We start from the raw sequence: 27935 nt of genomic DNA, 5'->3' as shown, positions 1-27935 counted from the left end.
AAAAAGAATATAATTTACAACTATAAGAATATTAGTACAGTGGTGGTAGCTATTAACTACACTAACAACTAAATCCACAATCCAAACTTAGCCCTCAATTAGGATTTGTTGCTTCATTTCGTTCTGTCTTTTATTTAGTTAAATCACAGTAAAGTCTTGGGATTCACTTAACACAGTTTACTATGATGAGCTTGGTTCAACTGCATCAACATAGAGAATATAGGCAAAGGCTACAGGAAGCGCAGGTGTTATATACTCCATGTGTCTTACTATGATACTACAATCCCACCTATATTTTAAAGAGCAAAACTACATGTGACATTTGTGAATTACTGAGCCCATAAGAGCATGTGACTTGAGAATGGTGCAAAGGTAACAAAAATAATTTATATAGCTGTAAAATAAAATACATCTTCAAATTTTGAAGGCAGTCAATCAAATATACTGGCGTTTAGTTTAGTTATGTAAAAAAATCTATCCTGTTCAATTCATTTTACTGTCAGTATTGATGTTAGAACTGGACATCTAGCATCTTATGAAAGCAATCAAAGCTCAAAATTAATTGTGCTACAGCGAAGCCTGTAATCAGAATGAGACTGAATGATGATTACAGGTGTGATGGTTACCAACAGTGAAATACAGAAAAACTCATCTGCAAGCAGCAATAAGAGGGCAGGGGGTTCAACAGGGTTCAGTCACCATGGCAACTCATGTGATCTTGTTAAACGTGTGTCTGCAAGCACGTGATAAGAAAGAAAATGCATTTTTGTGTTCATTGCAGCACTTCCCAAGAAATCTCGAATGTCAGGGAACAGTGCTGCATCTGTGGACCAAGTTTGGTACCAACAAACAGTTGCTGAAATTTGATCTCACTTTCTGTCTGGTAGTTTTGCTGCCAAATTTCATTGGCAGTAGGAAACAAATGGCTTTGAAAATCTTGAATCCATCTTATAATTTCACTGAGGGTTGGCCTAAAGATAATACAATCCAATTTTAATAAAGATCTGAAGAATTCATGAAAATTCGATATAGCTTACATCACAAGTTGACCTTGGGATTAATCATTTGGCCTTTGGGCATCTTGAGGCTTCTGGTTTTGAGAATAGAATAGAATAGAATAGAATAGCCCTTTATTGTCATTGTACATGTACAACGAGATTGTGGGTTGTTTTGGGTTTGGTTTTGTTTTTTAAAAGTAGAATAGCCTGGCTGTGGCTGTGGCTGACAACTGATTTTAGAAATGCCTTTAAAACAACCACGACCACTAAGTGCTGTACAGAAGAATAAATGAAAGATGTATTTATAAAAAAAAAAAACAATGACATACCAGCTCACATGAGGTATAAATTCAACTAACAAAATGAATAAAAGGCATAAAACATGAGCAGAACAGCAAAAACCATAATAAAAGGTTAAAACAACTATGGGTGCGCAACTTCACTGCTTATCCCCAGTGATCATTCTTTTGGGATAATAAAAGAAGAAACTGGTAGTAATGATGAATTAATGTTATTGTTTTTTGTTTTTTTTCTCAAATCTCACTCGGTTCATTTTTGTACGAGGGACTCTTACTTTCTATGGCAAAGTGACAGCTTTGCCAAAGATCTTATTTTAGAACAAAGCCACCTTCAAATCTTTATATTAACTTTGCTCATTTGCGACAGGAGCAGCAGTGTGACACTTGTGTGCCTCTGACTCCCAGGAGCCATCTGTCTCTTATTATCAACCTCTATTCATGTAATGCAAATGAGTGAATGCTTTTATCTGAAGTACCTCACAGTGTTTTAAAGAGTCAGTGCTTTACAGGACTGATGTGTTTGCAGATTTTAAAAGCCAATGTGTTACTTTTCTAGAGCACATGGTGTCTGGATTAAATCTGAGTCTTCTGTTCAGTTTGCGCCATCAAAATGACGTAAATGCAAATAGGTTTGAAACTATTATTGTACTTTAAGAATGAATAATTACCATCTGGGTTGATTCCTTATTGTTCACATTTTAAATAGTTTCTTCAGCATAACACTTTTGAACAAAAATAAATCATGACTCATTTCTAATGACTCCAATCTAACAAGTACAGACCCACTTGTGCAACCACATAATGTATTATATAAAGCTTACTGTGCAATTTATCATTGTCACCATGTGCCAGTCATTAATAAAATGCTATATGTGGACAGGAGCCATAGGCCAGTATATTGGTTTTGAGGTTATAAAAGTAAAACTAATTAGCCAGCCTTAGAATATATGTCATCCATTAATTAAAGAATTAATGATAAATCAATAAAGGAAGTAATGAAAGTAATGATTTATTAATTTAATGCCTCCAGCACTTAAAGCTGTTAAATGTTTTTTGTATGTTTTTATCCATCACAGTTGAGCAACATAAGTCATTTCAATCAATTTTATATAGTTAAAGGTAACGCTTAGTGGAAGGCAGTTGAATGAACATGGCATTCACCACATCAATCACTTAATGAGTTTACTTACACAATAATACCTATAGCATTTAGGTGCACGTAAAAGAGGACACAAACACTAAAGCATTGATGTAAAGTGCTGCATCTGACACCCTGAAAAGCTCATGTCTTCTTGCTACCACCAACTATGCTCAAAAGGTTTCAAAATTGTTTGAAAATGGAGAGTTTAATGTGTATTCCTGTGCCTTAATAGATCATGCACATAATTAAACATCCACAGACCAGTGAGTGTCTGTTATGTGAGTGAATTTATTTATTTATTGTTTTTCTCCAATTATCTCATCTCTGTTCATAGCAGCGATGATGGATTTCTACATACCCTCTTGAGTGGCAATCCCAGTTCATATTTGGTGAAAATGCAGATCTGCTAATGAACTGTAATGCTCTTAATTTGTATTTCTCCTAAATCAAAGGCAAATTTCGGTGATATAATTCACCCGTTTCATGAGACTGATTTACAAGACCTAAATGCCCCGCTTCATTCCCCAACAAATAGAGCTCCTGGTTGTGCGGTTATTTGGGATCACATTAACATAATAGAGATGTTTTTAATTAAACTAACATTTTATTGGTCATACTGCCTGATGAGAGACACTATTTGTTAAGCCGCACTCTTCAGAGGGGTTGTTTGAAGAAACACTCAAATCAGTGAGAGGTCGCACTGCAGGATGCTCTTTCAGATTGGGATCGATTGTGGAAGCAACGAGCCGGCCCTTTGCTTGAGCTGAGCAGCATTCAAATAAAGATCAATCCTAATTAAGATGTTAGTGCCATGATTTCAAATGCTCCCCTCTGCATTGCTATGGAGACGGAGCTCTAACTGGGGTTTGGTGATTGGTAGCTGCTCATCAGTGCAGTGAGCTATTCTGGCTTGATGTCTTCTTTGCTCTGGCTTTTCTTTCTCTCCCCTGGTTTTTTTTTTAAATTCTGTCTTTGTCCCCTGATCCTCTTTTTTTTCTCGACTCCCCTGCTTTCTGTTTAATGTTCTCTTCTCTGTATCTTTCTCAGTCACTCTTTTTCTTGTGTCACTCCAATCTCTCTTCCTCTCCCCTTGAGCCTTGTACAAATCCATCAAGCTCGCAGTATGCCTTCTATTTTTTTTACCCACTGTTCACCCTCTATTTTCTTGTCCATTTTTCTTCCTCGCCATCTTAGATGGGAGTCTGTATTCTGCTATGTCGTCGGTAGAAGGTCATTCCGGCTCGATACGGCGTACGTTTGGCTCCCAGAAACTCCTGAAGACAGAGAACGTTTGGCTGTTAAGTGAGTAGGAGGAGGGAAGTCACGCAGAAACCGTACAGGTTTAGACTAATGCATATGGAGATGGTGGGTGGTTCTGTCTGTAAATCATCTACTATTATTCCCTTGGGAAAAAACATGTAGGTGTATTCACTCTCAGAAATCTAACTACTGTGATTAACCGTTTACACAGCTACTGATTCTCCCAATTCTTTTTTTTCACTAATAAAATATGTTATTATGTAAAATAATCAAGTGTTGCTTATCTGCCTCATTATCAGATCCACAGTTTGCTGGAGCATCTATAATCCCCTCCTCAGAAAAATACAAGGAGGAAATCTACTTTTTCTTCAGTGAATTCAACAAGACAGCCAGAGTGGACGAGGAGCCATACAGGGCTCGCATAGGCCGAATATGCATGGTAAACATCCTGCTCATTTTTGGAAATTTTCTGCTCTCCTATGTGATTCCTGACTGACTCACTCAATTGATTGTTAAATGAATTTCAAAATAAATAATCCTTAATGAAATTATTGATGGTTAAAGAAAAACATTGAGGCTTTCATTGATTACCGTTGCAATTAGGAGTTAGGAAAGTGTGTCAAACTAGAACATCATAATAAGTCCTGACCAGTCTCTCTTTACTGAGCAGAAACTTTAACTCAAAGGCTCAAAGACTCCTGCCAAGTGCTTAGTAATTCATAATTAAGTCATATCCTTCCACAGACAGCTTTAGAATATTGTGGAGGTGACTTTTAGGAGAGCTAGTCCACCCTTCTCCATCAGTTGGTGTGCATGTTCAGTTACAATAAACAGCATTAATGTGTTTGCTGACTGCTTGTTCAGTGGCTCTGTCTTGTGTCCCACTTTGCCGAATGCACATAATTCAGTTAAAAGAAATCTGTTAGAGGGCAAGTTTTAAAAAGCTAGATTTGATGTGCCCACCTGTGTACTGTGTACTATAGGTTACAGGACCATCCTGTATATTCAAGCAAAATTACTCTTTCCCAAACTGACAGAGAGAAGAGAAAAGGATTGCTGGTGGCCTGGATTAGAGGACAATATCTTTGCAGAGGACACTTTAATTTTGTTCTGGTTTCAGACCAAAATTCAAAGGAAAAAAATCACCTTCAGGACATTGTTATGACCGTCTTTATTTATATTTCAAGGTTGATGAAGGGGGTGTCAAAAATCTGATGGCAGACTCTTGGACCACCTTCTTGAAGGCACGGGTGATGTGCGGTGCAGGAAACACTCAGCAACAGTACAACAACTTGAAGCAGGCAGTAGTACTGACTGCTCAGGATAAAAGGGCTGGGGTTCTGTATGGCCTCTTTTCCAATGCATGGTAAGTATGAATTACCCGATCCTGCTTTTTTCTGATTCCAGATCTGGCATATCCCTCACTGTGAGGAAGAGATGGGAATTTATCTTTCAAGTGCAAAGAAATATTAAGCTCAATTTTCCCATCTTATAAAATAAAATGTAACAATTGAATCCACTGTAGAATAACATCAAAGGAGATAGCAGAAGTGAAATAGTTACATAACGTGGTGTTGATAAGAACCCTATGTTAGCATATGTAACTTAAAATCTTAACTAACAAGTGTTATATCAAACCAACATCCTTCTAGCTTCTTATATAAGCTCGCTGATTGAACATAGAGTGAAAATGAAAGAGCTCTTGAGAGACAGCACTGGATCTTTTTTATTCTTGCCAGCTCACTTTGACCACAGTTTACAGTTAAGTAATAAATAAATAAATAAATAAACATACAAATAGAAGCTGCTGGTGTAGCAGCATGAAGTAATCCAAACTGCTGTCGCTCTGATGTTAGCTTATGGATCAGCTTATTGTCACCGATATTTGATCCAGCTTTTTTGGTCAGTATCGGACCAGTCATAATCATCATCAGCATCATCATCTCCTTCATCTTTGTGATTGTCTTCATCATCTTCTCCTCCTCCTCTGCCTCCTTCTCCTCACTGCTTTCTTTAGGGTTTGCCACAGCAGATCATCTGCCTCCATCTCACCCATCCCTAGCATCCTCTGTCACACCACTCCTTTGCATGTCCTCCTTTATTACATCCATACATCCATGAAAAGAGGAAGATCGTGTGATCACGTACTGATCAAGCTTTTAGGAAAATAAAAATGAAAATAAAATAAAAATGAAGGGAAAATAAAATGAAGCAGATGTATAACATAACAAAGTAACCTACATTTCTCCACCCACACAGTACACACCACATACCACACATTTGCAAGAAATGTTCTTGCCAGAGAACATTTTCTTTCCTTTTAACTTCAACAGAAAATTTGTGTTGGATTCCAAGTCCGTTAAATAGTTTTCGGTAAATGCATATTCCATTCCAGAGATATCAGTTGCCATACACAAAACAATATCATAAACCGCTGGAGGCATACATTAATTGTTGCTCATATTAAATTTAGTGCAAAGGAAATTTCAAAATAATGCACACAAGTTTGCAAACTGTAACGTATATGGATCCATATATCAGCTAAACATGAACAATATATAGTGACTGCCCTTATTTAAAGTATTATAGACATTTTACAACCTTAATTATAAAAAGTGTAGTTGTATAGGCTTGCTCAGTGTAAATGTGATAAGCATTTAATCAAATCGTTAATTGACAAATGCCCTGTATTAGATTAAACACTCTAATGAAATACAAAGCTCTTTGTGAGGATTGGGCTATAATACTGAACAACCGATCTATACAGGGAGTGCAGAATTATTAGGCAAATGAGTATTTTGTCCACATCATCCTCTTCATGCATGTTGTCTTACTCCAAGCTGTATAGGCTCGAAAGCCTACTACCAATTAAGCATATTAGGTGATGTGTATCTCTGTAATGAGAAGGGGTGTGGTCTAATGACATCAACACCCTATATTAGGTGTGCATAATTATTAGGCAACTTCCTTTCCTTTGGCAAAATGGGTCAAAAGAAGGACTTGACAGGCTCAGAAAAGTCAAAAATAGTGAGATATCTTGCAGAGGGATGCAGCAGTCTCAAAATTGCAAATCTTCTGAAGCGTGATCATCGAACAATCAAGCGTTTCATTCAAAATAGTCAACAGGGTCGCAAGAAGCGTGTGGAAAAACCAAGGCGCAAAATAACTGCCCATGAACTGAGAAAAGTCAAGCGTGCAGCTGCCAAGATGCCACTTGCCACCAGTTTGGCCATATTTCAGAGCTGCAACATCACTGGAGTGCCCAAAAGCACAAGGTGTGCAATACTCAGAGACATGGCCAAGGTAAGAAAGGCTGAAAGACGACCACCACTGAACAAGACACACAAGCTGAAACGTCAAGACTGGGCCAAGAAATATCTCAAGACTGGTTTTTCTAAGGTTTTATGGACTGATGAAATGAGAGTGAGCCTTGATGGGCCAGATGGATGGGCCCGTGGCTGGATTGGTAAAGGGCAGAGAGCTCCAGTCCGACTCAGACGCCAGCAAGGTGGAGGTGGAGTACTGGTTTGGGCTGGTATCATCAAAGATGAGCTTGTGGGGCCTTTTCGGGTTGAGGATGGAGTCAAGCTCAACTCCCAGTCCTACTGCCAGTTTCTGGAAGACACCTTCTTCAAGCAGTGGTACAGGAAGAAGTCTGCATCCTTCAAGAAAAACACGATTTCCATGCAGGACAATGCTCCATCACACGCGTCCAAGTACTCCACAGCGTGGCTGGCAAGAAAGGGTATAAAAGAAGAAAAACTAATGACATGGCCACCTTGTTCACCTGATCTGAACCCCATTGAGAACCTGTGGTCCATCATCAAATGTGAGATTTACAAGGAGGGAAAACAGTACACCTCTCTGAACAGTGTCTGGGAGGCTGTGGTTGCTGCTGCACGCAATGTTGATGGTGAACAGATCAAAACACTGACAGAATCCATGGATGGCAGGCTTTTGAGTGTCCTTGCAAAGAAAGGTGGCTATGTTGGTCGCTGATTTGTTTTTGTTTTGTTTTTGAATGTCAGAAATGTATATTTGTGAATGTGGAGCTGTTATATTGGTTTCACTGGTAAAAATAAATAATTGAAATGGGTATATATTTGTTTTTTGTTAAGTTGCCTAATAATTATGCACAGTAATAGTCACCTGCACACACAGATATCCCCCTAAAACAGCTAAAACTAAAAACAAACTAAAAACTACTTCCAAAAACATTCAGCTTTGATATTAATGAGTTTTTTGGGTTCATTGAGAACATGGTTGTTGTTCAATAATAAAATTATTCCTCAAAAATACAACTTGCCTAATAATTCTGCACTCCCTGTACAGCCATGAGCTAGGTGCAAACACAAATACCCTCTTTTGTTCCAGGTTTAATTACAACATCAACACAATAATTTGGTAACAAACACAAACTTAAGTTTAAGCTCAACCCAAGTCTGCGCTGAATGTGTGTATATTTGTATAGCCGTGATTAAAGCTCACTTACAGCAATATTTAAAACAAAAGAGTTAGAGTTGGAAGGTATTATAGGGGAGCAGTTACTGACTATGTGGTAGTGACAAATATTATCAAATTCAGTGAATGTGGATTCACTGAAGACAAAGGAGACAAAGGAGAAAAGTCGGAAAACATAAACTGTAGCAATTTTAAGTCTTTGTACAATTAATATAATTACTTGAAATGTTGTATCTATAATACATTGACCTCAGACACAGACTCAAACTTCTTGTCTTCTACTTAAAAGCCATTTTCCATGCCTTTATTGTGGTTGTAATTACTCCTTCCTTGCTTTTGTTCAGGGGCAGAACAGTGATCTGTGCCTACTCCATTGAAGATACTGAACAGGCCTTCTCCACATCTAAGCTGAAGGGCTACAGCGGTCAACTCACTGGCACACGCCCTGGGACTGTAAGTAAAACCTAACAACCATCAATCCTGCTATTTTTTTAATTAAAGCCCAGTGCAAAAAATGTAATGAGTTAATTCATATTTTTAAATATAATTCAGGTGTTATTTATAAAGGAATGACTCAATACAAAATAAATTATTTGGAGTCCATCGGAATAGAGTTCGTCACTTTTTCCCTTAGTGTCTCCGCAAAACCCCCGGAGCAGCGGAGAATCAAAACAATGTGAAAACTCTTGGGGTGATGAGATACCACCCAGAAATTGAGGATGTGATCCGGCCTGTTGGTGTGGCTCCACTTGACCTGCCCTCAGATGACCAAATCACACATACAGTGGCGGACATCGTACGGGCAGTTAACGATGAACACTACAGCGTTCTTTACCTTGGAACAGGTGTGTGTCTGAGTGTGTGTTTATGTACAAGCACATGTGCTTGTGTGTTGTTATGTGTGTTGTTAGCTTACAATGTCTCTTGTCATGCTAAAGGGTTTTGTTAGCTATCTGAAAGCAACTAATGAGTAGCTATTTTCTGTTCTTTAGCTGCACTGTCCCCACATCAGTAGTATTTACATTTACCTCTGCAGTCCTTTCCTTAAGAATTGTTTTTCTTTACAATATAATATTCTGCGCTTCACTTCAAATACTGCTTCTGATGAGCAGCATTTGCATATTAGCCACTCTCTACTGTCCCGGTTCAACATGCAACACTAGATTAGAAACGAAAAACAAACACAGACTAAAATATGATTTAAAAAAAATTACCGCTAAGATATTCTTAAATTCTCAATACAAGCTGTGAATATTAAATGTGAAAAACTGACAAACTGTCAAAATATTTTCTTCTCAAAATCTAGTCAAACAATCCATAGCCTTCACAAGACTATTTCTATTTGATCAAAGCAGCAATTCTGAGCTGCTGCTTCCCATAGCAGTTACTGGAAAAATTGTGTTGTGCCTAAGGGAGATCACTATGGCAACCATCACAAGTCATATGCTCGTGTGTCCATGAGTGTCTCACCACTCAAGTTCACCAAAGATGAGTGAGTGTCATCTTTCAAAGTGCAAATTGTGACTGCTGCAGTGTATATGTGCTTGTCATTCATAAAGCTTTTCTGGTGGTATTAAAAAAGGCAGATTGATTTCCTCTCACTATGAGCTCTACAAACTGTGCCAGTAATAGGAGGGAAAGGATGGTGAGCTATGAGCAGCAATGGGTCTCTATGGTGGCCTAAAAAGAAAGTAGAGCAGTTTGAGTCACACTGGTATCTGAGGCTGTGGGAACACATTGTACTGCTGTTTCCTACTGACAAAATATTTCCTGTTTCTTGTTTTTACTTTCAGGGACAGTAATTGGCATGCAGAACAGAGCTTGTGTTATCCATTACAACACAGGTTATATGTTACAGTTCAGCTTTTACAATTTTCAGATTCTCTTTGTGATCACTTCTGAATTGTCGTTTAAGAGCGTTCATTTTCCCTTCTGTTTAATATTGCATCACCTCCACCTCAGAGTGCTGGATAAATATTCATTCTGTGTATCCCGTCAAGCTCATCAGTCTGCATAAATTATTTCATACATGCTCTTGTATCTGTGTAAATGATGGTGAGAAGCTGCCTTCTTAAAATAATTCAGTCTTTAGTGAGTGAAGAAGACAGGCAGCTCATGCATAGTTGGGTAGTTGCATTGTTACAGTCTTAATTTAATAAAAGGGGTACAAGTGATGAGCGCATGTCCACCTCGAAACCACAGACAATGGAATCATAGAGAGGCATTTTCTTCAGACATTAGTCTTTCTTGGTAAAAACCCTGGTAAGTCTTATTTAACTTATTCTGCCTCATTTACCTTGCTTTAATTTAATTATGTGCAAAGTTCTTCTTAAATGAAAAAATCATTTAAATTAAAAATATCTTACAAAGCTGAGCTTAAAAAACAAAAAGAAAAGCAAAGCAATAATTAGTAGGCAGGACAAAAAACACCACGAGTGCTGCAATGTTCAATATAATTACTCCCAGTAAGGAGTGAGCGGAAGACCAGCTGAAGCTGGCATTTACACTTTGTTGTACACTTTGTTAGTTTGCTTTAAATCTGTTATGTTGTATTTTCTATTGTTTGGACAAATTCATTTAGTTTGATAAGAATGCTGCAATTCAAAGTCCAAAGCAGACCAAACAACCACTTTGATTCAATCTAAAATGACATGACTGAGAACACAGACATATGCTAAAGTATTTAGAAAAAGGATCGTCTGATGAAAAGTTTTTGTTTTTTGTTTTTTTTAATTATACAAAGAGAAATTGTACAGAAGCAATCAAAAGAAAACATCGCAACAACAGCAACAAAATAACAACCAGTTAGGTTGTTGGCAATAGGTCAGAAACAAAAATTAGGGTTTAAAAGACCATGGGAATTAAAGTGAAGAGAGGGAGGGATTTAGCACTCCCACTCACACTTAAAGGCTCAAGTAGAACGACAAGACTCTTGTTGCTGTTATGCAAAACACCAATTTGATGGCAGTTTCTATGGAAGTGGAAAACATCACTTACTCAACTTCCTCTCATCTAATTTCTGCACCAACCTCTTGTTTATTCTAGTCACAGCTCTTTGCCAAAGTGATGTATTTGAAGGCTAATTGAACTCCCTTTAACATGTTGACCTAGAACAAGCTGACAGGGTGGTGCCCAACTCCTAATTAGCTAAATAGTGCACTGTATATTTTGCTTTTTAAACCCATGTAACTAGTCTCAGTGGGACTACACTATAAGATATAAACTGACAAAACACAACAGTTTTTGACAGAGTGAGTTTCTTAGTCTTTTGATCTCTAGCCAACAAATATTTCAACAAAATTTATGCATATAATAACTGGCTACTTCAATAACTGTAACAGGATATTTTCTGCAAGCTGCTGCAAATCTGCTTTCATACAGCAGAGTTATTGTAGTGCTAGAGTGGTATAGATAATGTACCCAAATCTCAGCCAGGGGTTGAGTTTGATAATGTACAGTAGGTGCTGGGTTTTCACAAGGACGAAAATTACTTGGAATAGACAAAATGTTGTCTCTAGCTCCTGTGTGTGGATTTGGATGCCGTTTTAGTAGTAACCTAATTGATGGAATTTAAAAAATGTATCCCACAGTCTTAGCTACATGTAGAGAAGAAACCAAGAGCCAGGGCTGCATTTAAGATAAAAGTCAAAGTCTTGGCCAAGGGCAGCTGCAGCCTGATCCCAATCTGAATGAAACAAAGCTAAGGTGGCGGAAACTGACTCTTTGAAAGTTGCTGAGGCATCAGGCGTAAAAGGAGAGATCAAATAACCCCTTCAGCAGAAAAACTGTCTCAACATAGCTGTGTGGAGAGTAAAACAGTAGACCCAGAATGCAGAATGCGGAGGAGTCAAGCAAAAGCTGTTTACTAAACCAAAAATTGTAACTTAATCTAAGACACAGAAGAACAAAATACTCAGTCAATATGAAAATAGACACGAAGTCAGACAGAGAAATGTAGGAAGCGGAACTAAAACAAAACATGATAGAAAACTAACACTCTGAACCGAAAACAAGGCAAAAGAAACTAATAAAGGCACGAACACTAACACCTTAGAAGGAAACACATTAAGGCCAGAGTTTAAATGTGAAAACTGACACAAAGAAATTCTGTCGAATCCACTGTAAGATTCAATAGCACCGTTTTAAGACACACTGGGACAGTTATCACTGTCACCTCACAGCAGGAAAGTTCACAGTTCAAACTAAGCTGCCAGCTGGGACCTTTCTGTGCAGAGTTCGATGTTCTCCCTGTGCCTTTCTGGGTTCTCTCTAGGTACTCCAGCTTCCTCCCATAATCCACAGACATGCATGTAAGGTTAATTGGTGATAATAATAATAATAATGGATACTTTATTGATCCCCATGGGGAAATTACTTGTTTTTCTCTGCATTTGACCCATTCACTCAGTGAAGCAGTGGGCAGCCCACTAAGCAGGCGCCCGGGGAGCAGTGTGTAGGGACGGTACCTTGCTCAGGGGTACCTCAGGGTAGCCGTTAAGTGGATTCGAACCGCCGACCTTCCGATCATGGGGTGACCACTTTACCTACTGAGCTATCCCTGCCCAATAGTGATTCTAAATTAGCTGAAGGTGTGAATGTGAGAATGAATGGTTGTCTCTCTCTCTCTCTGTGATGGACACTTCCACTTCTCCAATTCAGGGTGGAAAAGAGGGCTGAAAACTATTCCAGCTCCAATAGGGCGAGAGGTAGGATACATCCTAAACAGGTTGCCAGTCTGTCACAGGGCTAACACAGAGAGATAGATCATTCCCGATCATTCACACTCATATTCACACCTATTGGGAATTTAGAATCACCAATTAATCCAAAAACACGTGGAGAGTTGGTGGTTTTGAACCCAGGACGTTCTTGCTGTGAGGCAACAACTACTGTTCCACCATGATGCCCGAATTGCATAATTGATTCAGAAAAATGATGAATGAACACGGGTTTCACTCTCCAAGCCCAGTGTTTTAAAGTATTCTCTCTGTACCTTTTCTGCTCATGTAAGCAGACAATAAAAGTTAGCAGTTTTGGATGAGTTTTAAATGAGGGAATTCAAAGATGTTAATGTTTAAGAAAGACTGTAGTTATGGCAAGGGAAGCTTATGATGGATGTGATTACTACCCCAAGAATCATTTGTTCACAAAGAACTCTCTTTGTTTTATCCTGCCTAAAAACCGTAGAAGTTTCTTCAATATGAAAAACATTCCTGAGATATTCTGATATCTATAAAGACATATAGACTCAGTGTTATTCATGTATACAAAGGGGAGAGAAGGAAAAGTGAGCTGCAATTGGCCCCTGAAGTTCAATAGCCCAAAAAAGCAACAAAGGAAAAATAGATCGCAACCTTTGAGAGCAGTGGAAAAAGTGGAGCATTTAGCCTTTGTTACAGGGGACTACTTGAAATGGAGCAAAGCTAAAGGACAGTAGTGAAAGATTTGTTTTCCTGCTTTACCTCAGTGACATAGTGAACACTACAAGATGCAGAACTGCCTGGACCATTTCAGTCATCGAGGTGATATAGCAGAAATCTCCCTTGAGGGATGGAAGAAATGTCATCTGTTTCAAGATGACTTTATGTTATTTTCTGTTAAGACAGTGGCACACGATGTGTCAGTAACTTAAAGGTAAGACACAGACCAATGAGCTATCTGACTAGAAAAACAATCTGGGGAAGTGAATGTACTGAATGTATTGTAACTTAGAGAGAAGAGAGTTCAATCTTGTTACCAAAAACAGGCCCATTTTAATTATCGTTATCATACCTGGAAAGCTTTTATATAATAGGTGCACTTGTGGTGTACCCCAAGGGTCAGTTTTGGGTCCAAAATTCTTCAACTTGTACATTAACGACATCTGTAAAGTGTCCAAAGTATTAAAAATGGTTCTCTTTGCTGACGATACAAACATTTTTTGCTCTGGTGATGATCTGCAGAATTTATTGGAGGATATGACTAATGAAATAAGTAAAGTGAAGTTCTGGCTTGATAAAAACAAATTATCATTAAATTTGAATAAATCTAAACTTATGTTATTTGGAAATAGTAGTTTAAATACAAATGCAAAGATTCAAATAAATGGTGTTGATATTGAAAGAGTCAGTGAAAATAAATTTCTGGGGGTAATAATAGATGAAAAACTTAACTGGAGAGCTCACGTAAGATATATTCATTCCAAAGTATCACGAAGCATTGCAGTACTAAACAAGGCAAAACAGGTATTCGACAGAACATCACTTCATATTCTCTACTGTTCATTGGTTTCACCATACTTAAGCTATTGTGCAGAGGTCTGGGGCAATAACTATAAAACCACATTACATTCACTTTTTACTCTTCAAAAGAAAGCAATTCGAATCATCCACAATGCAGGTTATAGGGAACATACAAACTCACTATTTTTGCAGTCTGAAATATTGAAAATTGACGATATAGTGAAATTCCAAACAGCACAAATTCTATTCAAAGCAAAAAATAAAGAACTGCCAGGTAATATTCAGAGTATGTTTTTTTTGAAAGAAGGAAGTTATAATTTAAGGGGTTTTTGTAACTTCAAAACAATGAAGGTACGTACTACAAGAAAAGGCTTTTGTGTTTCTGTTCAAGGAGTGAAACTATGGAACAAACTGAATATGGAATTAAAGCAATGTCCAAACATAAAACTGTTCAAAAAGAGTTATAAAAATATGATCTTCTCGATCTATAAAGAAAAGGAAAATATTTAAATTAAGTGAATGTCTCTATTTAAAAACAAACAAACAAAAAATTCATGATGTGATATTATAGTATATAGTATATCAGAAATCTGTTCACTATTTTTATTACAAATTATATCAGTAAGGAAGCTGACTAAATATTCACTGATAATTTATGGGACAGGGGTGGGATTAAATAAGTGTATACTTCTTCCCACTCCCTTTCAACATGTAAATTAATCAGAATGTTTTTTTGTATGTAATTTGTATAGTATATTTTTTTTCTCTCATTTCTTTTCTAAATGTACTTGTATATTGTTCACATGTTGAAATAAATTACCAATCAATCAATCAATCAATCACATAACTGCAAAGTTTTAAAAGGGTACTGGGATAAGAATTTACAGTAAATGAGTATGATGTGTCAGCAAACCTCATCTGAAAAAGCTAAATATAACAAGAAAAAAACTGATTTACTCAGCAGATGCCACTGAGTTCAGCACTGTCACCCTTTTCCCCCTCAGAATATCTTGCGGCTGTCTTTGTGCTGATATACACTGTTTAGATAAAGGAGCTGAAAATAGCATTTGACGGGATTAAAGAACCACATAAGAATAAATTAGATAAAATATGAAATGTTATCTTTGACAATAGGGGATAAAAGATTTGAAGTTTATGAAAAAGAGACGAGGCAGTTTGAGGACAAAGGAAGTCCAAGCGGCAGCAAGAACCTGCCTGTCTAATTATAAATGAGAAAGAGCCTCACAGAAGGAGCATTCAGGAAATGAGGATGTGAGAAAAAAAATAAGGTATCACAGTAATCACATTTTCACAGTAGGGAGAAAAAACATTGAGAGAGGAAAAAAAGATGCAACAAAAGAATAAAACAAGTTTGAACTGTTTTGTTTTCTGGCATCAACAAAGGCCCATCGAAGTGCATGTACTGCACTGAGGGTAGAACATTTACATTTCAATTTTTATGAAACAGTTTGCAGCAAAAAAAGAACTAAAAACAAGGAAAATATGCAGAAGAGATTATGAAAAACTTGGCTGTTTAGTAGTGTAACCCGATTGTACAAATCAAAGTGGCTCAAAGCTAGAATAGTGACTTGTCAGTTTTCAAACTCAAGCTGAATGCAAAGCAACATTATTAACCAACATAAATTAGCAAAGCTAAAGAATGGTGTACTAAATCCTCCAAATAGGGCTTACTTCCTTCCAGAGGTGGGACCAAGTCATTGTTTTGCAAGTCTCAAGTAAGTCTCAAGTCTTTATCCTCAAGTCTCAAGTCAAGTCTCAAGTAATGTCAGGCAAGTCAGAGTCGAGTCTCAAGTCACTGGTGTAAAAGTCCGAGTCAAGTCACAAGTCTGAAACTTTGAATTTCAAGTCCTTTCGAGTCTTTAAAAAAAAAACAACGAAAAAATAATGTTGCAGTTATATGCTAAATGTAAATATTAGACCATGTAGTTTTTAAATCTGTGTTTTTCTCAACACATGACAAAATAGTGAACTTAGAAAATATACACAAATTCTGAAATTGCACCTCTTTAAAATGCAGCTCAATTAAACCTAGCTCCAAGAATAATTTTCACCGACAGTTCTGAGATAAGCTGCATGTTATTCTTGGATGCGGTTGTAGGACTGGCTTTAAAATCGCATGACAAAAATATCATACATATTAAAAAAAACTGCATCACCAACGTAGCCTGTACAACATTTGCTAGTTAGATGAAGTCAGCTATCTCATCGTAGCATATTTATATGCATATTTATAATCATACGGTTCTTGGAGTGAGTGCATACACTCATGAAGTTTAGTAACTTCAGGTCACTGCAACAAGCCCAGGTACAGTTTACCGACGGATGGGTGCAGGACCTTGAAATGCACCGTGTAGAACGAAAGACCATCGTACATATCATAAGTTTACCAGTCTCACAAATTGTCGTCATAAATACACATTCCTTAACCGTTTATTAATAGGACCTTTGAGCTCAACGGTAATTAATTAGTAATGGAAATAATTTCTGGTACCCATCACAGAAATGTAGCAGTGACAATAATACTGTATGCTGTAATCGTACTGGGCAATTAGTGATACAAAAAACCTGTTTTATCCTGTGAATAAAAGTACATGTTTCTGTCAATGTACCATAATAACAGAAGCGAAACGCAATATTGTGTCAGGACAATTTACTATTTATGCACAATAAATAAAGGAGCATAGCGCGACAATTTCTGTTCAGCGCCAGACTTGCTTGTAACCTATATCACTAATTATGTTATGAAAATGACGTATTAACTACTAAAAAACACTGACCTTCGTGTAAATGCTTGGAGCAGACTAACCTGTGAGCTGGAGTGTTCTGGGATGTTATATTTGGTCTTTGAATGGCTGCAATCCAGGCCATCCGTCGCGTCTTTGTTACTTCGGAAACATGGCTCGAACAATTTCTCTTCAACGACGTAATCCGATAACAACCGATCTCTTTACCCGTCGGCTTCCCGTGGCTGTTATGCGACCGGCTATTGCAGTTAATAATACAACAGCTTCTTGACATTTTTGTGTTTCTTTTTATCGCTGTGTAACTGATTTTAATTGAAAGCCTGCGTGCGCTAGTACCGCTTGCCACGAGTTCCCAGAATCCTTTGCGGTTCTACCCCTGAATGACGTCACATTTTCAATCTCTATATAATATGCATGTTAAATTTTATATTTGGGGTAAAATATCAAGTCTTTTCAAGTAAACCAGTTCAAGTCCAATTCAAGTCCCAAGTCATTGGTGTAAAAGTCCAAGTCAAGTCACAAGTCTTAGAACATTTTTTCAAGTCAAGTCTAAAGTCATAAAATTAATGACTCGAGTCTGACTCGAGTCCAAGTCATGTGACTCGAGTCCACACCTCTGCTTCCTTCGCTCTAAGTGACAGTTGGATCAAGTATTTACATGGACGATGTGCTGTGAGCATGACTTTGCTCATTTGTGCAGCAATAAAAATCCCCTTTCCATGTTGGAAACACAAATGCAGACAATCCAAAAGAAGAGAGAGCAGCTAACAGTTAGTAGCAAGGATACAGTTAATGAAATACAAAAAACACATTCAGTGCATTTTCACTCGAGCTCTGTGTTATTGTACGCAGCAGTAATGAGAAAAACAGATGTTTAGTAGAAGTAAGTTGTTTTGCAGCAAATTCGGTGGCTCATAGTAATAGAACAATAATAAATCGAGGCTTGCAGAAGCATTTTCACACTAAAAGCTCAAATTTGAAAGTTGCTTAAAAGTATGACTTCTTGTCTCATTCTTGAACTCATTAAACTTGCAGTAATTATTATTATATATTGGAGGATTAATCTTCCGACAGCCACTGGCTGTTTTTAATCCATGTTCTTTTTGATGTTGGAATACTATCTGGCATGAGGATTGCTGAGTGGTAGTTTCATAGAGGATGAGATATGCATGATGAGATATGTAAGAATAAAGTTGAAATAATGCAAGTCTTCAAACAAAATGTTGACATGTGGCCCTTTTAAGACCTTATTAATGCCAAATGGCATTGTGTTCTACTGATGCATGTTGATGTAATGTGTTTAATTAATAAGGACAGACCATTTGGAACCTGATTTGTGCAAACCCGGGGCAATAAATTGAGATTTACCATAAGTCTGTGTTATGGCCAAAATGTTTCAGCTCAGTTTGCAAGAAATGTACTTTTAATGCGAAACTGCATCCTTTGCTTTTGAACATTTAGTATCCAGAGGGGATACTAAATGTTCTCGGTTACTAAAAGCTGTGACATTTTTATGAAGAACAAAACAAAGTGCCTAAGTTATGAAACCGATCCAAAATTCATTCAGAATCCAAACCTCTGGGTTGATTTCCCCTGCTGCCCATAGAACTCAGACATTTAAGGTTACATCACCATTGATAACATGACTTCCTGTATTACGTTATTTTTCCAGGTAATCATTTTGCACAGTTCAACTAAAGAAAAGCTATTTTTGAGCTGAAATTCTTATCTGCCATTTTGTATTTGGACCACCTATCTGTCATAAAACCTCAACAGAAGCATAACAGGGGCTGGAACTCAGTTTTAACAAAGAAATTGAAAAAGAAAATACCACAAAGAATGTGTGGCTTTTTCATATGTAATCGTTTCCTCTTTTCTCCTTTGTCTTATACAGAACAAGGCAAAATTCTCAAAGTTCTTCATACCAGTGAGGATGTCTTCATCATATCTCAATACTCTCTGTTTCACAATGAAGGCCCTGTTCTAAACATGGCTATTGATACCCAAAAGGTATGAGTAATTATGTTGATTTGTGTGGTAGAATGTGATTTTAGCTACATTTGTCATTATAAATATGCATTAGGGCTTGGGCTATGCTAGGAACGGCCACAGCCTGTGAAACATTCAAAGAAAATTAATTGTACTAGAGCTGGTTATCCTTGCCACAGCACACAAGCTACTTCATTAGGTACACCTCTCTAGTAGTAATTTAGAAATTACATGATTTACAGTCCCCAGTATGTTAAGATGGATCTAGTTTCTCTTTGAAATTGCATTTAAGGGTTTTTGTTTGTTTGTTTGTTTGTTTGTTTGTTTGTTTGTTTTTTCAGAGAATCATGGTAAATGTGAATACTTTACACATTATGAGTAGTGGGCGGGGCATCCTGTTTGCCTTCAGAACTAACTTGATCAACAAGTAACTGAAAATATTCTTCAAAGATTTTGGTCCATATTGACATGATCACACAGCTGCTGCAGATTTGTCAGCTGCAAATGTCCTGTACTGAATTGAGATCTGGTGACTTTGGAGTCCATTTGAATACAGTGAACTCATGGTCATGTTCAATAAACCACTTTTTTAACTTTTTAAAATTGTGCATTATCCTTCTGGATATGGCCATCGGACGATGGGTACGCTATGATCATACAGGGATGAACATAGTTAGCAACAATAAACATGTAGCCTGTGGCATTCAAACAATGCAGTTAGTACTAAGGTACTCAACGTGTGCAAAGGAAATATCCAACACACCATTAAACCCCAACCAGCAGGGACCATTTTTACAAGCCAGGGTGGAAACATGCTTTCATAAAGTTTATGCCAAATTATGAGCCTGCTTTTTAAATGTTGCAGAAGAAATTGAGACTCGTCAGACTAGGTAATTTTTTTCCAATCTTCTATTGACCAATTCTGGCGAGTCCATGTGAAATGTACCCTCAGTTTTCTATTCTAAGCTGGCAGGAGTGGCACCATTGTGATTGGCTAATTAGATATTTGAATTAAGAATCTGTTGAATAGATGTATCTACTGAAGTGGTCAATGAGTGTATTACACTGAGAGATTTGGGATATTATATTATTATATAAGCTTTGTGCAGCTCACAATCCTTTTTTTTATTATGTATGTAATGTATGTAATGTAGCTTGAACAATATATATAATACAATACATGTTGAACAAATTAATCATCCTTTTCTCCAAGATGATTAAAGACGCACTGGAATACATTTATATATATGTGCCACCTCATCAGCTATGCAGTGCAGAAAACTTCTAGAGATAGCAAGGACATCTTCCCACCATCAGCATTTTTATTTCCATGGGGGATTTTTTTGGGTGGATATTATGCAACAAGAGCTATAATAATAACAATGAGGAATAGTTCATTTAAAATTGTTCCCTGAATAAGTTTCCCACATGTCAATTGCCTTTTTTTTCATTTTCTAAGCATAATTAATCTACAAATACATTCTCTATTTGCTATCTTATTGTAATTTGATATAATTGAGGCTTAAATTGTTAATATTAAATAGTCATTTGTCCTTAGTTTGTCCCATGAAATTATGTTAATTTGGGTATTAGTTTCATTGTCAATCAAGATGACTACTTGCAGTGGTTTAAGTATAAAGATAGCTCTGTCTGCTATTTATGGCTTTAATATTGATGCTACTATATTGCATCATCCTCCAAAGGGACACCTGTATGTTGCTACAGCGATGGAGGTCCAGCGACTGCCTCTGGCTGACTGCAGTCGCTATGGTGACACCTGCAGAGAGTGCATCCTTTCCCGGGATCCATACTGTGGCTGGGACAAGTCCAGGAGGAAGTGCGTCGCCATCCCACCCGCGTACAATTCCTCAACTGGGTATGATTAGATGTGATGTTACTGCTATTGTTGGTTTTTATTTGAGCAGACAACAGGCTTTCATTAGCAATCTTAACAACACAGCATCAATTCCAGCAGAAAAATTACATTTCATATATTTTGATTGATAGTAAAAATGGCTGCAAATACAAAGTAGCTTCAGTTTCGGGGGGGCATGACATGCTACTGCTACTTCCACTGTTTGACATGATTAATAAGTTTTCACTTGGTTTAATACATGTTGTTTATTTTCAGTTAGAAAACAAATTACAAGTTAATTGTATAGAGTTTTAAACCTTTAACTCCTTTGTCCTTCCTCTGCCACATTTTGGAGTCATTTGTCTGCATGTTTTAATTTTTAACAATGCAGTGGCTCATAAACCATTTGTGGCACTAATAAGAAATTTGTCCTCTGTCTTATTTTCCAACAGGGGAATCATTCAGAATTTGGACGGTTCAAACTCCTCAGTTTGTGAGGAAGCTGCTGGTGAGCCTTTATCAACTTTCTCCCACTTTCTCTCCATCTTAACCAAAATAGGAACCTTTCTGAGCAGCTACAGTAAAAAAGATGATTATCATATAATTGAGCAGATTCCAAAAACCCAAAGGGACAGATTTTTTTTAGCATATTATAGCTTGCCCTGTTTCAGAGTTCAAATCCAGTTATGACCTCATAAAATGATTGCAGTTTGTAGTCTCTCAAGAGAAAGCGATCTACTCAAGTGATCTGACCTTAGCATTGCATTTATTCCAAGTTGTGCCACTGGTGTCAAATGACCTTCCTATAAACACAGTAAGAGGTTGATCTATTTTCTTGAAAAACAGTATACAAAGATTATGAGAAGCAAACGCCTTTAAACTCATATCAGGATTAATCTAAGAAACAGCAGTAATGCAAACCAGTGCCAAATCTCATAGCACGCTACTGCCTGCCAGGCTTTCTCGCCTCAAAGGGCATGCTGTTTACAGTGATAATATTCAAAATGCAGATCTAGTTTCTGGTCTTAAGACAAAGCAGCCTTGCTTCCTTCATCTTTATGAGTAGGTTGAAAAATTCAGATGAGGGGGTTTGTTATCATTTTCAGTGACTTCTTGGACAGTTGGTTACATTATAATTGTTTTAACTGTGAATTGTGTAGTGGAAAACAGTAAGAAATATTGAATATGGAATTATACAAGTCAACAAGAAAAAATTAGAAAATAGTGAATATTGAAATCTGATAACCACCAGAAGCTGGATGATGTTATGTGAGTAATGTGAGTTCTATATTTGGTATTTTCCAGTACTTATTGGTCTTGAATATGATGTGTATTTCAAGATCTTTTGGTTTTTACTTCTGTTGAACCAGTCGCATTTTATTCTGCTTACTGTAACTGAACTTTTGCAAAGTTATTATTAGATGAACTCACCAGAGGCCTCAGCCCAAAAATGATCTGTGGGTCCATTTTGAATACTTGAAGAGACAGGAAATAATATAGAATTAGCCTTGGGCTCCAAAATTATAATAATATTGTGCTGTGTAAAAGTTCCCAATCAAATTTGCACTTGATTTTAAATAATTATAAACAAACAGGAGGCATAATGAATATGCAGACTTCAGATTTTTGGGTGCCTGAACATTTGACAATTGTCAGATTTTTTTTTACTGTTGTTGCTTTTTTATTCTGCCTCAGCAACAATTTATAAAACAATGCTAAAGGTTCAGAGCTGGAAATATGAAAGATGAAAAAGCGTTACGTGGGTTCGGTTACCAGGTGTCCACGGAGAGATCTTCACTCAGCATTTACAGCTGTAATGTTAAATTGTGAATTTCAGGTATAAAATTCCTTATCTCTCTTCCTTGACAGCTCTGAAGCTGCGTCGAACTTCCCCTAGAGAAGTATTCGTGCAGTCTAACACATCAGTCTTTCTCCCTTGCCCTGTGCACTCCTTCCATGCCACTTATCGCTGGGAAAAGGACAACTGCATTAAGAACTACCCCTGCATTTTTTCTGGAGACTTCTGTGTCCTGGGGCCAGTTGTTGACACACCCCTAAAGGAAGGTGTCTTTCGCTGCATGGCTACCGAAGACGGATTCAAGGTGGAGGTCATTTCCTTCAGGCTGGTAAACGATGGGAGGCTTCTGGCTGCCTCCCTTGCCTTCACCTTGGGGCCATCACTCCTGCTCGCCATGGCTACCCTGTGGCTTCATTAACTGCAGCTAAAACTAATGCTAACTCCTCATCCTTACTGGCTCCCAATGACAGGAAAGACAAGGAGCCATTGCTCAGAGATGAGGTTCGCAGAGCATTAAAGTGCACAGTTGCGTTGTACAGCGGCAATTTGCCGTTTTCTATTTCGGTTTTTAGAGAGGGTCCAGAAAATATCAGTGAATACGGGGTTTATTCTATATTTTTTAGAATAAAACAAAATAGCCGCAGCTTTAGCTGTCTTAATCAGATCAAAAATAGAAGACGGATACAATGCCATTTAAAATAAAGTGATTAGGAGTTAGTGTCCATGAACTCACATGTTTTGCAAGTTTAAACGTAATTCAACCATAAAGTGCTTTGCGAACCTTTCCTCTCTGACAAATAAAGATAAACATATCTTATAAGTTTGGCAAAAAACACCAATACCAGGCCACTTCTTTCTACCATTTATCTACTTATTTTGAAATTGATTGATTGTGCTTATTTGTGAATGTGTAAACCTTTAATACTGCTCTTGCATCTAATCATTCATCTTGTTATACTTGTAATGAGCTATACATTGGTATAGCTCATTAGTACTTAGAAAAATGTCTGGTATTGAGATTTCAAAAGCCTTAACACTTCTGGGACATAACTCCTAAGCACAATTTTGCAGTTGAGGCAGAATACTGCAGACTCAGTTGGACTTGGCGCTATAATTAGTGCAGCTGAGTCTAACAGCATTGCTGGGAGGAAGTGTCAGCTTTTTGACAGGAAGTAGGCGGGTGAGCACGAGCTCACCCTCGAACATCACTGTGTCTCTGCACCTCCTCTTCTGACAAAGCAGTTCTTGCATCTTTTAAGAAGATTTTATCAGACATTATTACGCCTTGTTCACAGCTTTGTCCATTTTTTGGTTTGTTTTCTTTTGATGCCCTAAACATCAGAATGTGAGAAGTATCACAACATTGTTTCTAGCATACAAGGGTTACTTTGTGAGAACTGCAAAGCAAACTGCAATTTACAAGCTTTTAACCGAAAAATCTTAAATCTTAAATATAAGTATTCAGTAAAGACATTAATCTCTGCAAAGCTGCATAAATAACTAAAAGCTGTGTGAAAGTTATGTTAACAATCATCATTGAGCTGGTTTTGGGTATGCTGTCTGGAGGTCATTAGTCTCCTGTGTCCATTAGGTTTTTGGAAACAGAGCTATTTCTTCTAAAGTCAAGCTAATGTGCTGCACATTAAATACAACATCTTCCAGCCTGGCAATGTGTAAAGATGTGAACAAGGTGTTACAGTATTGCAACTTTAAGAATGACATACTTACATTATCATAGGGGCAGATGAAGCTAAAAGGAAAGCATAACAGAGTTGCATTCAGTTGTTTTTCAGCAGAAATAAAGGCTTGTACTTAGATGTGAGATATATGTTCTATATTTTATTGTTCTGCAAATGCTGATTTCTACCATTGCTGCCTACATATGTGATAATTTGTCTTGATGGTTTGGGTTTTTATACCATAGTTAGAATGTGAAATGTGACCATTGATTGCTTTACCTCTTTCCAAGGGACATCAGAGCAAACAGACAAGACAACTGTTATTTTTCCACACTTGTATGCTGTGAAACAAAAGGCTTATTGGACATATTCAAAAAGTATTCTTTACTAATGTACAGCAGCAACCACTACCAAGGGTGAGAACAATGGGCTTAGAACAAAACGTCTCACTTGAAATGCACCTAGTGCATCGTCTTTTAATTTTTTCTGATAACATTGGGGTGGAATTATAAGGAAAACAAATTAAAGCCAAATGCAAAATGAATGATTTGTCAATGTAGCTGCAGTTGAGCGGTACTGAAGTGCCCAAAACTATGCCCAACCTTATGAATACTGATCAGCTGACTAAAGAAGTAGACTTGTGTGGTAATGAATTATGCAGTGGATTAGCATGTCCTCCAGAGCTTTGAGAATTATCATTCACTAATGGTACATAAATCTAGCCATGCCGAGCTTTCCACAGTGGCAGAAATGTCATTAATAGCTAATTAGACAATAGAGCTGGCTTGTCATGTCCTGTATTAAAGAACTCATTTTATATCATGAGGGATAGGGCCAGCAGACATGTTCCCAAATGTGAAAATTGTGAGACAGACTTACATTTCTCACTTTTCTTGGTTGTGTGTTGCTGCTCAGGGATCTGCTTATTTTATGCCTTGCACTGATGCAGCCTATTGACTGTGCTAAAAAGGAAAAAAAAACAATTGAAAAAAAACAAAGCTGTGTTGAGCCTCATCCGCCTGGCACTTACCGCTTCCTCTTATGCTTATTTGTGAAGTCCCGTGCTCCATACCATGCATAATGTTTCCTGTCAGACAAACCCTGAGCACATGTACAACATCGGTCTTCCTCTCAGCCAAACAACATACACAGATATACTGCAGGTCTAACATGCATATTAGTTGTGTCTCTGTGTTAACACCAGGTTTGGAATATAACACCAGCCACCAGCCTGGTAAACTGTTAGTAGAGGCTGTTAACAACTTTTATCCTGCCAGAGAATTTTGGCATCAAACTAACTCGGCATACAAAGATGTGTTAAAATAATTTCCTCGATAACCTTATCTATATTTCGACTAATAAGTACTGTATGGGTCGATGTAATTTCATCCAGATAGTTGTTTTGCAGGACACTTTAAGAAGAATTGCCTATTCTGTCCAGTTCTAACAAGCCAAATGATCCTGATATCTTAAGCTTCATCACTGCGCCCCTTGTCCATACAATCTACTTACTGAAAGCAACAGATAAAGAAAAGCTTTAGTCATTTGTTCTGATGCTTAAGAATCAGTTTATATTCTCAAATTTACCTTACCTTATGGATAATTGCTTTCCTTTACAAGTAGCATAGACTGACGTAGCATTACATTGCTACTAGAGCATGGCATATGGTTCATGTCACTGTGAGAGCGAAGAAGTGGTTAATTTTAAGATGAATGTGAAGATCTAAGGTGGCAGATATCATTTTCAGAGGAAGTTGTGGATGAAAAGTGTCAAATTAAACTTCTGAAAAATCGTTATGAGAATGAAAATTTTTTAATCTTCTTAGTGAAGACTGGTTTATGTGTAACTGCTAGCTCTTTTACTGTTAAAATCTACTTTGTTAAATGTATTCTTCTTTTATTCGTATTGTTGTAGTCAGGTGCAAACCTTGTATACAAGCTTTTGATCCTGCAGTGATATTTTTCCTCATAGTTTGCTAGGTAAATTGTAACAACAGTTTCTAAACGAGCATAATAACTCAAAAATAAATACAGTACTGCAGTAGATGCATTCACAATAGTTACTTACCTAACCAATGACTTCTTCTGATAGACTGGTGACTACAATTGTGACTACATAGGAATTCAGTATATATAATCATTGCATCTGAGAATAGGATAAAAAGAAAAAAGTCAAGAGATTGTTGACCACACTTTTATGTTCAAGTCTGAGAGGTTGTTAAGTCTCTCATTCTCAGCCTTTAGTTTTTCTAGAGTATACTAGACTGCTCACAACTTTGCTTTTGTATGGATTTGGGACACAGGGTTCACTTACCTAGCAGGAGTGATTACCTTGTTACGCTGTGTTAAATATGGTTAGTGATTTGTTGTTCAATGGAGCTGATTCCCCTCTTCAGGCTTCCTTTATTCAAATATCCACAATGAAGGTAGTACAGCATTTAAACCCAAATAGCATCTTGAGACGACATCTGCAGTTTATTTTAGGTCTTGCTTTAATATGGATGCTCATACAAATGCTGAAATTAGGTTATTTCACACTCATAACTGTCATTGGAGCCAGTTTGATCAAGGCTAATATCCTTCAAATCAAGCACTTGATTTGCGTCAGGAAACCATTTTTGGTTAGATCATGCTGTTTGCTGTAAATGAGCGAGGCGGGTCGCTGTTTTGTCTGCTCTGGGGTTTTGAGTACACTGTACTGTACATGATGTGTGCCCATGATTCTGTGTCTTAATATATCTAATTTTAAAAGTAACATGCCAAACTCTATTATATAAAAAAGAGATTTATATTGGTGCCATGCCAGTCTACATAACGTCATCTCATAACATGTATTTTTAAATAAATGATATCTATAGTACAATAGATATTCATGTAACAAATCCATATTTGACATGTGTTTCCCTGAACATGTGTGGTGAACATTAATAAAATATAAGTATAAATAAATGATGTATTGTTTTTATTCGAAAGCAACAAGTATAAATATAAATAATTGATGTAGGAAGCATAATAATTATTTTTACATATATTTTATACATTTCTTTTACAAAGGTCTTAATTGTTTTATGCTACCATTACTACTTATTTGATAGATGTTTGCATTTTGTTCAAGTTCATTCAAAATCTACTTGTTGTTTACACCACATTTTACAGTTCACAAGAGGTTGCCACTCATTTGGATTTGCCTGTCAAGACAAGCAGGTTTTGTCATCTGTTGCCCAATATTTGGCATATTGACAAGAGTATTACAAAGGCTTTACAGCCCTAAAGGATTCATAAAACCAGTCTATAGTATTTATTTCCTTCTTTGTTTTTTGTTTCCATGCCGTTTAATTTTATTAGGTTGCTTCCATGTACCTTCAAAGCATTCAGCTAAAATCCTTAAATCAACAAAACAATAATCTGCAGGTCAAACCTGACTTCGGCAGTAATCAGCAATGAAACAGGTCATTTCTCCCATAAAAAC

The 27935-nt window shown here is 37.1% G+C and overlaps 1 protein-coding gene across 1 annotated transcript in view; it reads left to right on the top strand.

The window, feature by feature from the left end:
- Window positions 1-23205, top strand: part of LOC146623283 (semaphorin-7A) — a 43776-nt gene extending 20571 nt beyond the window's left edge. The window contains exons 6-14 of the mRNA XM_085366642.1: window positions 3633-3740; window positions 3998-4137; window positions 4886-5064; window positions 8504-8612; window positions 8794-9004; window positions 19040-19155; window positions 20838-21010; window positions 21442-21497; window positions 22859-23205. Of these exons, the coding sequence (XP_085222768.1) occupies window positions 3633-3740; window positions 3998-4137; window positions 4886-5064; window positions 8504-8612; window positions 8794-9004; window positions 19040-19155; window positions 20838-21010; window positions 21442-21497; window positions 22859-23205 (1439 nt within the window). The remainder of the gene's footprint in view (window positions 1-3632; window positions 3741-3997; window positions 4138-4885; window positions 5065-8503; window positions 8613-8793; window positions 9005-19039; window positions 19156-20837; window positions 21011-21441; window positions 21498-22858) is intronic.
- The last annotated feature ends 4730 nt before the right edge of the window (window positions 23206-27935 follow it).

The sequence above is a fragment of the Diplotaxodon limnothrissa genome, linkage group LG11, assembly GCF_057381915.1.
Source record: "Diplotaxodon limnothrissa isolate DT_005_m linkage group LG11, D_limnothrissa_male_GT1.1, whole genome shotgun sequence".
In the NCBI taxonomy this organism is placed as follows: Eukaryota; Metazoa; Chordata; class Actinopteri; order Cichliformes; family Cichlidae; genus Diplotaxodon; species Diplotaxodon limnothrissa.
This window is presented reverse-complemented; position numbering and strand designations above follow the sequence as displayed.